Source organism: Thunnus thynnus, chromosome 24 (assembly GCF_963924715.1).
Source record: "Thunnus thynnus chromosome 24, fThuThy2.1, whole genome shotgun sequence".
NCBI lineage: Eukaryota > Metazoa > Chordata > Actinopteri > Scombriformes > Scombridae > Thunnus > Thunnus thynnus.
In genome coordinates, this window is record NC_089540.1 from 20,075,981 (window position 1) to 20,090,105 (window position 14,125).

General features: G+C 39.6%; 1 protein-coding gene across 1 annotated transcript; it reads right to left on the reverse strand.

The window, feature by feature from the left end:
* Window positions 1-9,063: 9,063 nt before the first annotated feature.
* LOC137177491 (uncharacterized) lies at window positions 9,064-13,741 on the reverse strand. Its single transcript, XM_067583844.1, has 4 exons — window positions 13,215-13,741; window positions 11,749-11,877; window positions 11,260-11,357; window positions 9,064-9,433 (listed from the first exon to the last, which is right to left on the reverse strand). The coding sequence occupies exons 1-4, from the start codon at window positions 13,567-13,569 to the stop codon at window positions 9,335-9,337; spliced, it is 681 nt and encodes a 226-aa protein (XP_067439945.1). The 5' UTR covers window positions 13,570-13,741; the 3' UTR covers window positions 9,064-9,334.
* Between the last annotated feature and the right edge of the window lie 384 nt (window positions 13,742-14,125).

A 14,125-nucleotide genomic window follows, 5' to 3' on the forward strand; every position in this document is an offset into this window, starting at 1 on the left:
GTCAATTTCAGATTTCAATCCATTTGTAGGATTTCTCTCTTGCTTCTTATAGGTGGGACTGTTCAAAAGTTCAAGCATTATCTGATGATAATATTGAGTGTTTAAGACAACCACTGCACCCCCTTTATCAACAGACAAATAGTGTTTGTTTGAACTCTTCTAGTGCACTGCACTCCTCATTGTTCAAGTTTGAATACTTAGGGTTAAGGTTAGGGTCCTTGTCCTTTTTTAGCATTTCTACAAGATCCTTTTCAACTAGTTTGTTAAATGTCACAATCACAGGACTGAAGTTGGTTGAAGGGCAAAATGATGACTTTGGAGAAAAGAGAGAGGGTTTCTATGAACCAGTTTCAATCTCCTCAATTTGTGATGACGGTTCAGTAGAATATGGTATTTCAAATGAAGTCGTCTCATGAACTTATACGTGTCAACTTTTAGATTGAAAGCATTAACTTTAATAGTCACTGCAAATGAGAGAATTTTACTTAGAGCTGAGGTTTGGAGGGTGGGGGGTAAGTGAAACTACTGGTGACTGAGTTGTCTTGGGGATCTCCTGGGCCGTCTCCATCCCATGTTTGCCCTGCCACGTTTTCCTCTTCCACGTTGGTGTGGGTCCAAAAAAGTTGATCTGTGGTGGATTGGTAAATCCTCATTCTAACTTTGTGTGCTTGATATGTCACTCACAGCTGAGAGATAGTTATCAAATTGATGGGAGACACCTGTTTAGGTTCTCTGTCTCCATTCAGGGGTTGACTTTGCCATTGGTTGACTGTTTCCTGTTTGTAGTCATCGAAACCATGTTGGTATTTTTCCATCTTGTATTGTTTGAGTTGTGTCTTGAATGAATCCAAGGAGTTCATCATTTTCTCCTCCATTTGGGTGACCTTATCTGACATGTGAAGACTGTGGATCTTAGTTTCAAGGGCCTTTATTGTTTCAAGTTTCTTATAATTCTCAGCTTTTAACTTTTCAATAAGCAGTACCTCTAAATCCAATGAACATTTGTTTGGGATCTGTTCCCACCTCTTTAGGAATTGAGGGTCATCAGTGCCAAAGGCTGGAGCTTTGTTGATTCGTAGGCCTCTGGGAATGTGTTGTTGTTGTCTGTACTCCAACAATATTACAGCAGATGTTTAATGTCTGTGTCATGGCCTTCAATTTGGACCAAGTTTTCAAATGCAGTTTGGAGCAACAGAATACTCTCCACGTCCTCCTCTGACCCTGCCTCAGTGAGTTGATTAAGTTCCTCAAATTATGTCGTGTTTGTATTTGTCCACTTTTAGACCACAGCAGCAACTTCAGAAAGAGAGAACTGAATTGGAAAAGCGGGTTGCACTTCAACAATTGGACTCTCAGTGGAGAACTAAACCCAAGATCCAGTGAACATGTTTCAAAAATATGAAAAGGGAGCACTCCAATATCAAATTTCCTAAATATCTGGGTCCAGTTCCCAGCTGTGTATTCATCTGCCCTTGAATATGACTGAATCGAACCTGTATACTTCAAGCGCTCTGAAGAAGGTTCTGCTGAAATATTATGATGTGAGCCAAGAAAACAAGTGAAACATCACTATTAATAAGTACCACTACATCTCATACTGTTACTATTAGCACTACTACAACTAGAACTTTAACTGTTATTCTAATTCAAGTTTGACAAATACTACTGCCATTAACCCTATTGCAACTACACTAACAACAACAACTACTACTGTTGCTACATTACTGCCACTGCTGCAATTACTGCAAATGCTAATACTTCTTCTGCAGCTACTACTAATAATAAGTACTACTAAATCCCATGTTTCTACTATTTGCATTGCTTTAACTAGTACTATGGCTACTACTCCAGTTCAATTCTAATGGCTGCTACTCTAATGATTAAAACTACTGCTATTAAAATTACTGCAACCACAACAACTACAATCAATGTTGCCACCACTACTACTGCTGCAAGTTTTAAGAGAATTAAGTGACATAAACAGTTATGTATTAATCTGTCCCCACAAACCACCTTGACACTTTCAGTTTCAGAATTGATGTTTGGTTTGGGGTTAGGCACGTAGTAAAGATACATAAAGTTATATATAGTTATTAAGCTGATATATAGTTATTAAGCTTATATATAGTTATTAAGCTTATATATGGTTATTAAGGTTATACTGTATATGTATATACTGTATATATTGGTAAGTCTCAGGAGAATAAATGTCCCTGTAAGTTACAAAAATCATTTTGTGCGTGGGCGATGTGTCATAAGACAGGCCGCAGCCGTCAGTCAAAACAAAACAAGCAAGTTTCACTTTTTTTAGGGATTATTTTTAATCTTCCAGTGTCTAGTTTCGCCATTCCGGCTTTGACCTTTGACCTTTGTGGTAAAAAGCAGACATGAGTGTTACAGCCTCATGATGATGACAACAATGATACTGTTGAGAAATCTACTGATTCACATGACAGTTCAGTGAAGAAATAATTAAGTCGGGGCGATTTCACATTTGTTTTACGATTTCTGGTTTTCTGATTAAATGAATGAAAGTAAAACAAAAAAATTGTACATTTAAACCCCTAAACCCCAAATTAACTTACAGTGAAGCAATAATTAATTAGATGGACATGAAATATTAGCATAAAATGGAAATAAAGGCAACTTCTAACTGCTCGGGTACCAACGTGTTGATCAGATGATTTCTGACCTCCAGTTTGAAAAGAGGAAGTAGTTTATGTGTCTTTCTACATAACAGCCACTCTCAGTTCACTCTGAGAGTTCTTCATTATTGTGATCTTTAGTTGTGCTGCGGTTTAAAAAAAAACCCATCTGTAAAGCTGCCTGAAGGCTCTTCACAACTAAAAATAAAAACAGCCTTATCACTCAGCTGTTAAAATTGCACAACCAAAAATTTGTGGTGAATATATTTATTGTATCAACAGCCTGACAGATAATTACATGGTGTTGTGTTTTGGCTGAGTATTTCAAGATTTAGGTGAGAGTTCAGTCATTTTTGTTGGGCTAGAGTTACACGTAGCTTTCGTTTTGTTCTGTTCTGGAAGGTGTTTTTAACACCACAAGATCTTAATCAGCAGATGGGAGTTTGTAATGGATTTCCAGACGTTTATATTTAGATTCTGTGAGTCTCAGCTGTTGAGTCAACATATTAGAGAATAATCAACAATTTCTTTGATATGTGCTGCTGAAGTTCATGTGATGTGATAGAAAGCACCAGAACAGCTAATAAATAAAACTTGCAATGTGATTGTCTCCTCTACTGCTGCTAAACTCTGAACCTCAGCTGTAGTTATTTTAATTATGGTTTTACTTGCTGAGATATAAATCAGATTGCTTTGATATAAAGTTTTTACATTTGCACAGTTGGTTTTTTTTTAATTTGCATTTGCGTGCTTCAACACCTTTTAGTTAATGTGGGTTTTTTTTTTTCCTTCGTGGTTGGAAAGATTACTTCCCCTATCACCTGTTTTGCAGATTTGTATCTTGGATTGTTTGCAGCTTGCAGAACCGCATTTAACTGCAACTTGACAGACAACATTGAAAGAACAAGGAAAAACAAGGTCTTAACACCAACACCACAAACAGTCGCAACACCTCTAAAAAGGAGAGATAGTTGCTGCACAAACCTCCTCCTACAACCGCAAACTGAGGTTGTTTGTGCTGATGAAACAAACAAGATGTGTGTTAGTTACTTAACTTTAACTGTGTGAGTATACATGCTTAGCTGGTTTAACCACATCCTGACGCCAGCTCTGCATTCATCAGACAGGCCGGAGACATTACATCCATTTCACTCTACTAGTAACCAAGTACATCTGTGTGCTTCAGTATAGTTTAAAAATTCTGCAACCGACTATATTCTTATTTTAATTCTTACTTTTTATTTCCTAAACTATATTTTACATGCAGAAACTACAATGAGCTAACAAAATATGAAAATTTGAAAGGATTTCTAAAAGTTAAATCTTGATTCCAGAGGTCAATATAGTGAGTGAAGCTCAGGCTTAGGTTGATGTAAGGTCGTTCGTCCACCCACCATGTAACCATACAGCAGCATGTTTTTTTAACACCCTCCTCCCACAGGGCCGGTGATGGGAAAGAACTCAACCTCTTTTCTGCCTACAGGAAAGGAGGGGGTGCAAAGAAAATTGATTCATTCATGTAGCTATGAGATTTTCTAAAAACATTATGCATGTTTTTATATATTTTAGTTATATCACATTACACGTTTCTCAACCGTGGATTGTGACCCTGATATGCAGTTGAGCTGACAGGACTTGGTTTTACAGTCTTGTATTATAATCGGCAGTCATTCTTTGAGTGGGAGTAGGAATAAACTCTTCAGTGAGGTCATCAGGTGATCACCTTCTTTCCTTGGTATTTCCTTGACAGGCCCACATAGCAACAGAACTTCAAGAGGATCAGTCCAGGTTTCTTATGTAGACTGTGAATCATAACCAGCAGCGGGGGGGGGGGGGGGGGGGGGTAGAAGGTTCACTGGGGTCATCAGGTGAGCACCCTCCTTCCTTGGTGTTTCTGTCAGGTTGGGGAAGCAGGAGTGGACCCAAACGCAGAGGCCGGACTAGCAGACAAAACAAAACGAATGATCCAACAAAGACTCAACTCAAAACCAGACCTTAAATACAGACTAAACTAATCAGGGAATGGGGAACAGGTGACGAGACACAAGGGCAGGCTGGGAGTGATTGGCTGAGGGAAACACAGGAAGCGGGGCAGGGCTGACGAGACTGATACAGGGCAGGTGTGGGGAAGACACAGAGCAGGGCTAATGAGGGTGAAGCAGGGCAGGTGAGGAGGAGAACATGAACACACAAGTAACAAAATTTAAACCCAGAAAACACAATACTCTAAATGCAACCCACACCAGCCTGTCCAAGAACCACCATGAACCTAAACTAAAGTATACTACACACCAGGCTAAACAACAAAAGGCAGTTCAAACCCACCACCCAAATATAACAAGAAAACCCATATGACCCCAAGGACTAAACAGAGGTGTAAACCAGGAGACCCCAAAGAACACAAGAACATAAAAAGACCAAAAAACACACAAAGTCCAGGCAGAGTGTGACAGTTTTGTTGATTTCTGCTTCGCTCGACTGTCGGAGGGCCTGTCCTCGGACTCTCATTCCTTTCAGCAGCCTGGTGGTTGACATGGCCACAAAACCCCAGCAGCCGACCTCCACAGGGAGCACCTGTGTTCTCCAGCCCTTCTGTTCTGCTTCAGCTGCCAGATCAGAGTACTTCAGCTTTTTGTGTTTGTACGCTTCACCAACTGCTTCCTCCCAGTGTGAGGCTGACCAAAGGATCAGATCCGGCCTGAGACTGGTTGTAATGATCTCCGGTGGGAAGGTGAGCTCCTGGTCTAGATCAACCATCTTCCAATCCCAGGCTGTATCCGATGGGCTTGATTCTTTTCCTGCAGTTGACCTGTTTGGTCCCTTTCCTGCTGGCTCAAAGGCCAGGGTGTTTTTAGAAGCCAGCGGTTGTTGTTTGTCCTCCTGTCCTCCAGCACTAGCGCCAGTTGTTGAAGGACCTGGTTGTGCCTCCAGGTGTAGCGTCCTTGGGTGAGGCAGATTACTCGCTACTTGCTAGATTAAAAAAGTCATTTAAAATACTGGGAGTCAGAATTTCAGTTGTGAGAAAAAATTGAGAAACTTTGATTATGTCTTTATGTGTTAAAGAAAGTAAGTACGGTGATGGTGGTGTGTTTTCTAGATTCATTTCTGATTTTGGGAAATTGTAAAGAATAGCTGTTTAAAGTGTTATTTCTCTACAGTAAATGTGTCACCGTCCAGGTGTTCAGGTAATGTCCAGGTGACCTGATAATGTCTAGATATTCAGGTAATGTCCAGGTGTTCATGTAACATCCAGGTAACGTCCAGGTGTCCAGATAACGTCTAGGTGTTCAGGCTCTGTCAGTGTTGTGGCAGCATGGAATGAGGAAGCTGAACCTTGTAATAAATACAGTCCATTTGAGCAGTAGCTGGAGGGACTCTCAGCTTGATCTCCTCATACTGAAATACACAATGTAAAGTATACAGTACAGTACATGAGTAGTACTACTGATGATACTATTAGCAGTAGTAGAATAAGGAAGAAGAAAAGGTGTAAAAGTATGGTGATGGTGGTGTGTTTTCTAGATTCATTTCTGACTTTGGGAAATTGTAAAGAACAGCTGTTTAAAGTGTTATTTCTCTACAGTAAATGTGTCACCTTATGTCATTTAACCCACTATGGGACAGGATGCAAAAACAAGCTGAACAGATCAAGTTGTAAAGTGAATTTGCATTTGAAGGTTTTAGAAATTTCTGACTGGATTATGTTCACAGGAAGTGTTTTTTGCGAATGAATGAAGCTACGGTACATTTATATGGCACTGAACAACACGGGACATTTCTTTGACCTCAACCAAGTGCTGCCAGTGTCTAAACATAACAATACAAGTTTTAAAAGTTTATTAAATGGTTAACAATATAGATATTAAATATAAAATATGTTGTACCTTAACATTTCACTCATATGCTCTATATCATTTTTGCAACTTGCCAAACACATGACTCAACATTATTTTCTACAAAAACATATTTGTTGATGCAATTTAGTTGTAAATACATATAGTTTCTGGGAAACAGGGTTTTCATGAAGGAGAACGTAATCCTGGCATTTCCCCAGAAGACTTCATTTGACCCAAAACAAACCTTTGGGGAACTGAGACGCAGGTCATTTATAAGAGGAGCTTTAATAGACATATTAATGCTTTTACTTTACTTTCTTTACCACCACATACATGTATTTTGTTGGTCACAGAGGTTGGAAACGGGGATGTAAAAAATGGCTTTTAGTTTTGTACGAATTACAAAAGACTTTCCATTCAGTTGTGGGATAATCACTTAATGGATGGCTGTTACTTAAGTAGTTGAACAGTTGGGTTAAACACTGCCGGATAATGAAAAACACACCCTGAAGAGTTTGCCAACTTAAGTCTAGAAGGTCTAAGCCACAGACTACGCAGCACTGATGGGAACAGGAACCATTTTATCAAACTGTGACATGTTTTAGACTTAGTGGTTGAAATTTAGAAAGAGTGACAGAGCGAATAATCAACTCAATCACCAACACCACAGTTTCCTTAAAAATTGAAGAAGTACACTTTAGAGCAATGACTTGTGTTCTTCGGAGTGATGACATATGACAAACCAAGAAGCCATCACATCATCAAGAACTGAGACTTAAACTTTAAAAGTTGCAGAGCATCAGGCTCATTCAGGACGTCACTAGAAATCTGTACAAACAGACATGAAAATGCACCAGCATTAATCTGATGTGTACGGTTTAAAGTCAAATAGCAGTGAGTCTGTGGTTGCAGCTTTGAGAAGAAACAGGAAGCAAAGATACAAACACTTTGAACGCTCCCACATCCCACAAGACCCCGAGGTGATTTGACCACAAGACTCAGTTTTCAGGTTAATCAGACTGAACGTAACGCAAATGTTTCCCTCAATTTAATCACATGAATCCAACAAGTTCTCTGGAACTGGAACGACAAAACTGACTCATGCAGATAAAACTGCTTGGTCAGAAGAAGATGGCGGTCATAGATAAAAGACACCAACGCTGACAGTTGTTTGACGGTTGTGAGGCGGACAGCAACTTAAGAAGGAAAATAAACTCACAAAACTAGAATAACAAATTGATGTGACACTGACTTTTAGTATATTTATTGTCACAATAACCAACTGACAAGCTTTAGTCCTCCACTGATCAGTGAGTCAGTTACAGTAATCAATAAACAGTTGAAACATGGTAGTAGTTCACAGTACATCAGAAGTGGAGAAACATCTAAAACAATTACACTTATAAATTTTTAAACCACGTAAGAAATTACTACTATTACCAAACATGATGCAGAGCAATTTTCATGATATCCGACTACAATGGTTAATTTTTTAATTCTTATAGAAGCCAATTTCTGACAGGAAAATAAAAATTATATATAAAATTCTTACAATGACAAAAATAAAATATAATCATGGTAAATCAAAATGATTATATAAATAAAAAATATAAATTATGGGATATTAAGTCACAATTTTAACTTACTATTAAGTAAAATAGACTTAGAGAGTCAAATGTTTGACTCATTATCTCAAAATCGTGACTTTTTTAATCCCATAATTCTGACTATTAAAAGAAAAATCCAAAAGTTTGATGTATTTTCTCATAATAACTACTTACAAAATAATTATTATTTATAATTATGTATAATAACATGATTATGACTTAGTATCTCATTTAAATACATGATAAAACAAACTTTTGTTTGATTATAATACGTACGGTACATATGTACGATTATAATACTCAATAATTTATGAGTATCTCATAAATTATTTTAATTATAAAAATTATTATTTTAACTTACCTTACTTTCAACTTTGAGTATATTAACTTATCATAACAACCTTTTTATCCGTTTATTTTTCTTTTCGTTGCAGAAATCTGTTTCCATGAATTTCACAGAATAATAAACTTATCATTTGGCCACTATATAAAAGATTCTTCTCTGTTTTTCCTACATTTTGGTGACATTTTCACAGATGTAGCAGTTATGATTGATTCTTAAGAGTTTTTTGACAGGTGTTATTGTTCCATAATTGTTTGAGTCATCCAGAGTTACAAAGAAAGAAAAAATAAATAAACATACACATAACCCCAAGTTTTTCATAAATTAAAAACAGCATGATCACAACACCATCATAAACTCTGGCTCAGCCACTGTAAAGGTTAAACCACCTTAAACCTACCTCCCTACCTGACAAGGTTTGGTTGAAAGTTGCTGCAGAGTCTCTCCATGCTTGGACCTCAACAAAAAAAGTTTAACTGCCTTAATATTCATCAGATTTTCTATATTTTCTCCACCGTCATGGCTTCACTCAAAGAAAACCTTCCATCAGTTCAAAAACAGTCCAGGTGTGTCTCACAGTGAGGTGTCGGACACACCTGGACTGTAAGAATAAACCCTTTTTGTACTGCAGATTGTTGCTTTGAGGTAGTTCAGCAGAGAATCCTCTTACTTCTTGGAAATTGCTTGAATGTCAACATATATAGCGTGCTACAGGTGAGTGGACTAGCGTCCAGGTGTTCAGGTAATGTCCAAGTGTTCAGGTAATGTCCAGGTGACCCCATAATGTCTAGATATTCAGGTAACGTCCAGGTGTTCATGTAACATCCAGGTAACGTCCAGGTGTTCATTTAACATCCAGGTAACGTCCAGGTGTCCAGATAACGTCTAGGTGTTCAGGCTCTGTCAGTGTTGTGGCAGCATGGAATGAGGAAGCTGAACCTTGTAATAAATACAGTCCATTTGAGCAGTAGCTGGAGGGACTCTCAGCTCGATCTCCTCATACTGAAATACACAATGTAAAGTATACAGTACAGTACATGAGTAGTACTACTGATGATACTATTAGCAGTAGTAGAATAAGGAAGAAGAAAAGGTGTAAAAGAGACTAGTGACAACGATAGTGTCAACAGTAGTAGCAGCAGTAGTGTTAGCAGTGGTGACAGCATTAGTGTTAGCACTGGTATCAGCAGTAGTGTCAACAGTAGTAGCAGCAGTAGTGTTAGCACTGGTATCAGCAGTAGTATTAGCACTGGTAACAGCAGTAGTGTTAGCAGTGGTGACAGCAGTGGTGACAGCAGTAGTGTTAGTAGTGGTGACAGCAGTAGTGTTAGCACTGGTATCAGCAGTAGTGTTAGCAGTGGTGACAGCAGTAGTGTTAGTACTGGTATCAGCAGTAGTAGCCTATTAGCACTGGTAACAGCAGTAGTGTTAGCACTGGTAACAGCAGTAGTGTTAGCAGTGGTGACAGCAGTAGTGTTAGCACTGGTAACAGCAGTAGTGTTAGCACTGGTATCAGCAGTAGTGTTAGCACTGGTAACAGCAGTAGTGTTAGCAGTGGTGACAGCAGTAGTGTTAGCACCAGTAACAGCAGTAGTGTTAGCACCAGTGACAGCAGTAGTGCTAGCACCGGTAATAGCAGTAGTGTTAGCAGCGGTGACAGCAGTAGTGTTGGCAGTGTTGAGAGCAGTAGTATTAGCAGCTGTAACAGCAGTAGTGTTACCAGTGTTGACAGCAGTAGTGTTAGCAGTGTAGAGAGCAGTAGTGTTACCAGTGTTGACAGCAGTAGTGTTAGCAGTGTTGAGCGCAGTAGTGTTAGCAGCGGTAAAAGCAGTAGTGTTAGCACTGGTAACAGCAGTTGTGTTAGCTGTGGTAGCAGCAGTAGTGTTAGCAGCGGTGACAGCAGTAGTGTTAGCAGCGGTAACAGCAGTAGTGTTAGCAGTGGTAACAGCAGTAGTGTTAGCAGCGGTGACAGCAGTAGTGTTAGCAGTGGTAAAAGCAGTAGTGTTAGCAGTGGTAACAGCAGTAGTGTTAGCAGCGGTAACAGCAGTAGTGTTAGCAGCAGGGACAGCAGTAGTGTTAGCAGCGGTGACAGCAGTAGTGATAGCAGTGGTAGTAGTAGTGTTAGCAGTGGTAACAGCAGTAGTGTTAGCAGTGTTAACAGCAGTAGTGTTAGCAGCAGTAACAGCAGTAGTGTTAGCAGCGGTGACAGCAGTAGTGTTAGCACTGGTAACAGCAGTTGTGTTAGCTGAGGTAGCAGCAGTAGAGGTAGCAGCAGTAGTGTTAGCTGTGGTAGCAGCAGTAGTGGTAGCAGTGGTGACAGCATTAGTGTTAACAGTGGTAACAGCAGTAGTGGTAGCACTGGTAACAGCAGTTGTGTTAGCACTGGTAACAGCAGTAGTGTTAGCAGTGTTAACAGCAGTAGTGTTAGCAGCAGTAACAGCAGTAGTGTTAGCAGCGGTGACAGCAGTAGTGTTAGCAGTGGTAACAGCAGTTGTGTTAGCTGAGGTAGCAGCAGTAGTGGTAGCAGCAGTAGTGTTAGCTGTGGTAGCGGCAGTAGTGGTAGCAGTGGTAACAGCAGTAGTGTTAGCTGTGGTAACAGCAGTTGTGTTAGCACTGGTAACAGCAGTAGTGTTAGCAGTGGTAACAGCAGATGTGTTAGCTGTGGTAACAGCAGTAGTGTTAGCAGTGGTAACAGCAGTAGTGGTAGCACTGGTAACAGCAGTAGTGTCAACTGTGGTAACAGCAGTGGTAGCAGTAGAAGTAACTCATAGTTGCATTAGCAGTAGCATTATCAGTAATATCAGTATTAACAGCAGCAGTGTGTTTACCTGTGGTGCCTCTGGGTTCCCACAGGTCGGAGATGAAGGCTCATTCACCTGGCATTTGGATTTCTTACTCTTCGGATACAGAGATGTTAAACACAAACCTGCCAACAGAGCGTCAGGTGAGTCACAGTCAGGAGGAAACCGCTCGCCTCCAAGAATATAAACTTTACATCCACCAAGCTGCAATCTATACTTCTGCTCTAAATCCATGAGAGAAATTGTAATATTTCAGTCAAAATAACCAAATGATCGTTTCATCAAATAACTGCTAACTGCAATAACTGTTGTGATAAATGATTCAATAATTGTTCATTTAAATTCAAGTTTATTTATGAAAAACTTCAGCATTAAGACGTTTTATGCTGTGCAGGTCGTCTCTGCTCACAGAAACTTTGATCTGTGCGTTGAGGAGCTCATGCAGCAGCTCTTGGTATTTATAGTGCAGCGTACCACAGAAGTCTTCTGTGGCTAAAAAACAACTAACAGACTCACCTATTACCAATAACACGAGGAGGCCGTTCAAGGCAAACGAGCTGAAAAGAATCGTCTCACTCTGCCATATTCCCTGAATGCGCTGCTGGTTGTTGTTTGTTTTGGAGTCGTTGGACGGAGTGATGGAGTCTGGAAAAAGAGAAGTGACAAAGATGAACAAAGAAACGGAAGAGATGCTGATGGACTTAAATGATGTTTGAACTTACAACAAACTCTACTGTCAACAGTAAAATGAGATTCAGGTCCTCTGTTTCAAAAATTACATAGAAGGGCAGATTGTTGGTTTTGATAAATTACAAAAATTGTACAAAAATTGGACGTAGCCACACCTATCCCAACACTGGAAACATGGAAGAGAGGGCGTTACAGCTGCTATTAGACAATACAAAACACACTTTGTTGTACACATATGTGTGGCCTTTACAGTTGAGGAGTTGTTCGAGGTTCAATTTCAATAAGATAAAATTCAAACACTTGAAATCTATCCCTGGGCAGGAGGCTATGATGGCAGGTTTTTTCAAAAGTGGCCAGTTGTAACAGGCGCTCATTTGCAACAACAAAACTTCCTCTTTACTACATGAGATCATTTCATTTAAATGTTTTCCTGGTCAAAACAAATGCCATACTTGTGACTCATGCATGAGCATGTAAAAGCCCTTTAAGATTTGCAAAATGATCAGATATTACCACTGAAACCATTTCTGATGATCTGTGGGTGGCATCGACGATGTGACACCTCATACAAACTACTTTGCTTGAAGCAGTTTGAACCTTTAAAGTGGGGGTGATTGTCGGATGGTTGGTTTCAGAAAGCTACAAAAATTGTTGGATACAATCGTCGAGGCGGTTTCAGACGCCTTTACTTGTTCCAAAACAACATGATGATGTAAACATACTGAGGACCACTGCTTCAGGATACGTTCAAGACGTCTCTTTTGACAAATAACAACCATATATTAACCTTAATAAACTAAATTTCAAAACAAAACACATAGAACAGAACAGACATCAGCGTTTAAACTTTGACTACTGTTTGAAGGGTTACAGCTGCTGTTACATGATACAAAAAGCACTTTGTTGTACTCGTATCTGTGACACATGCGATGTATAACTGTTTCTTACATCTATCAACAATCACATATCCAACCATTCTATTACCTCTATAATCAATAAACATTACATGATACACTGGGACAGAACAGACATCAGCTCTTACGTTGATCTACTCTTTCATTTGTGAATCCTGTAGTTTCCAGCTTTAACCTCTTACCAGGCACCCCAAAAATAATGGAGCCAAAATAAGTAGGTGACCGTTCTTCAACCCTTTAGCTTACAGTCATACCCCTGGTCTCATTTAAAAGGTCAGTCTTTAACTTTTACAACCATAAAGACAGAATGAGTATAAGTGATCATGAAAATTGGCTAAAGTGTCACACAGGTAAGTTCTTCAAAAATGTGTTGCTTACCTGAGACGAGGCTGATAGTGTCCTCAGAACGAATGCGGTCATTTTGCCTCCGTGCACAAAAGTAACGCCTGTAGTCCTCTGCAGTGACATTTGTAATCACAAGTCTGTTTTCCAGGACTGAATATTTGGTTTTGAACTCAGGATCACAGTAGTTGGGATTATCGTCTGTTTTACCAAAAGTGCGGAGGATCTGCACTCTAAACTGATTGTGGATCTCCATGTACCAGTAGATGTCTGAAATCTCCACAGAGCAGTTTAAGGTGACATTTTGACCCAGCTCTGCCTTCACCTCAGTCACATTCTCAGCCTCGGCACGGACCAGAAACACCGGCAGGATCATCCACAGAAGCTCCATGATCAGTTTCAGCAGCAGAAACAAGAGTAAAACCGTCTGAAACCCAACGCAGCTGCAACCTGAAACAACAGAATGAAAAATGCTCTTCACTTCCTATTTCACAAGGTGATCATGTCCGGCTCAAGATCTGATGATCTAAACCGCAAATACCAAGTCAGTCAGAGGTCTGAAAGTTTCATCCGGCGCTCAACAGCGGAAGTGAAACTCTTTGACTTGCAGTCTGCCCTCTGTGTCAGGAAGCTGTGGTGTCTTTGAATGTAAAAGACGAGTTTTCAGGTGATTGTGATTCTCAGAGAGTGATCATTAAAATCTGAAAACACTAAAGACACAGATTCATACACAACAGCATCTGTGACAGAGTAGTATTATTTAAATAACCTTGTTTCAGTTGTCATAGTATCAATAACCATATTTACAATAACACAAGTGGCAGCAGTAACTGTAACAGTAGTAAAAGCAACTTTAATAGCAACATAGTAGTTGAAAATCAAAATAAACCACCGCACACTGTAATGACTCTACTGTGACTGACCTGTAGCTTCTTCAGGTTCGCTCA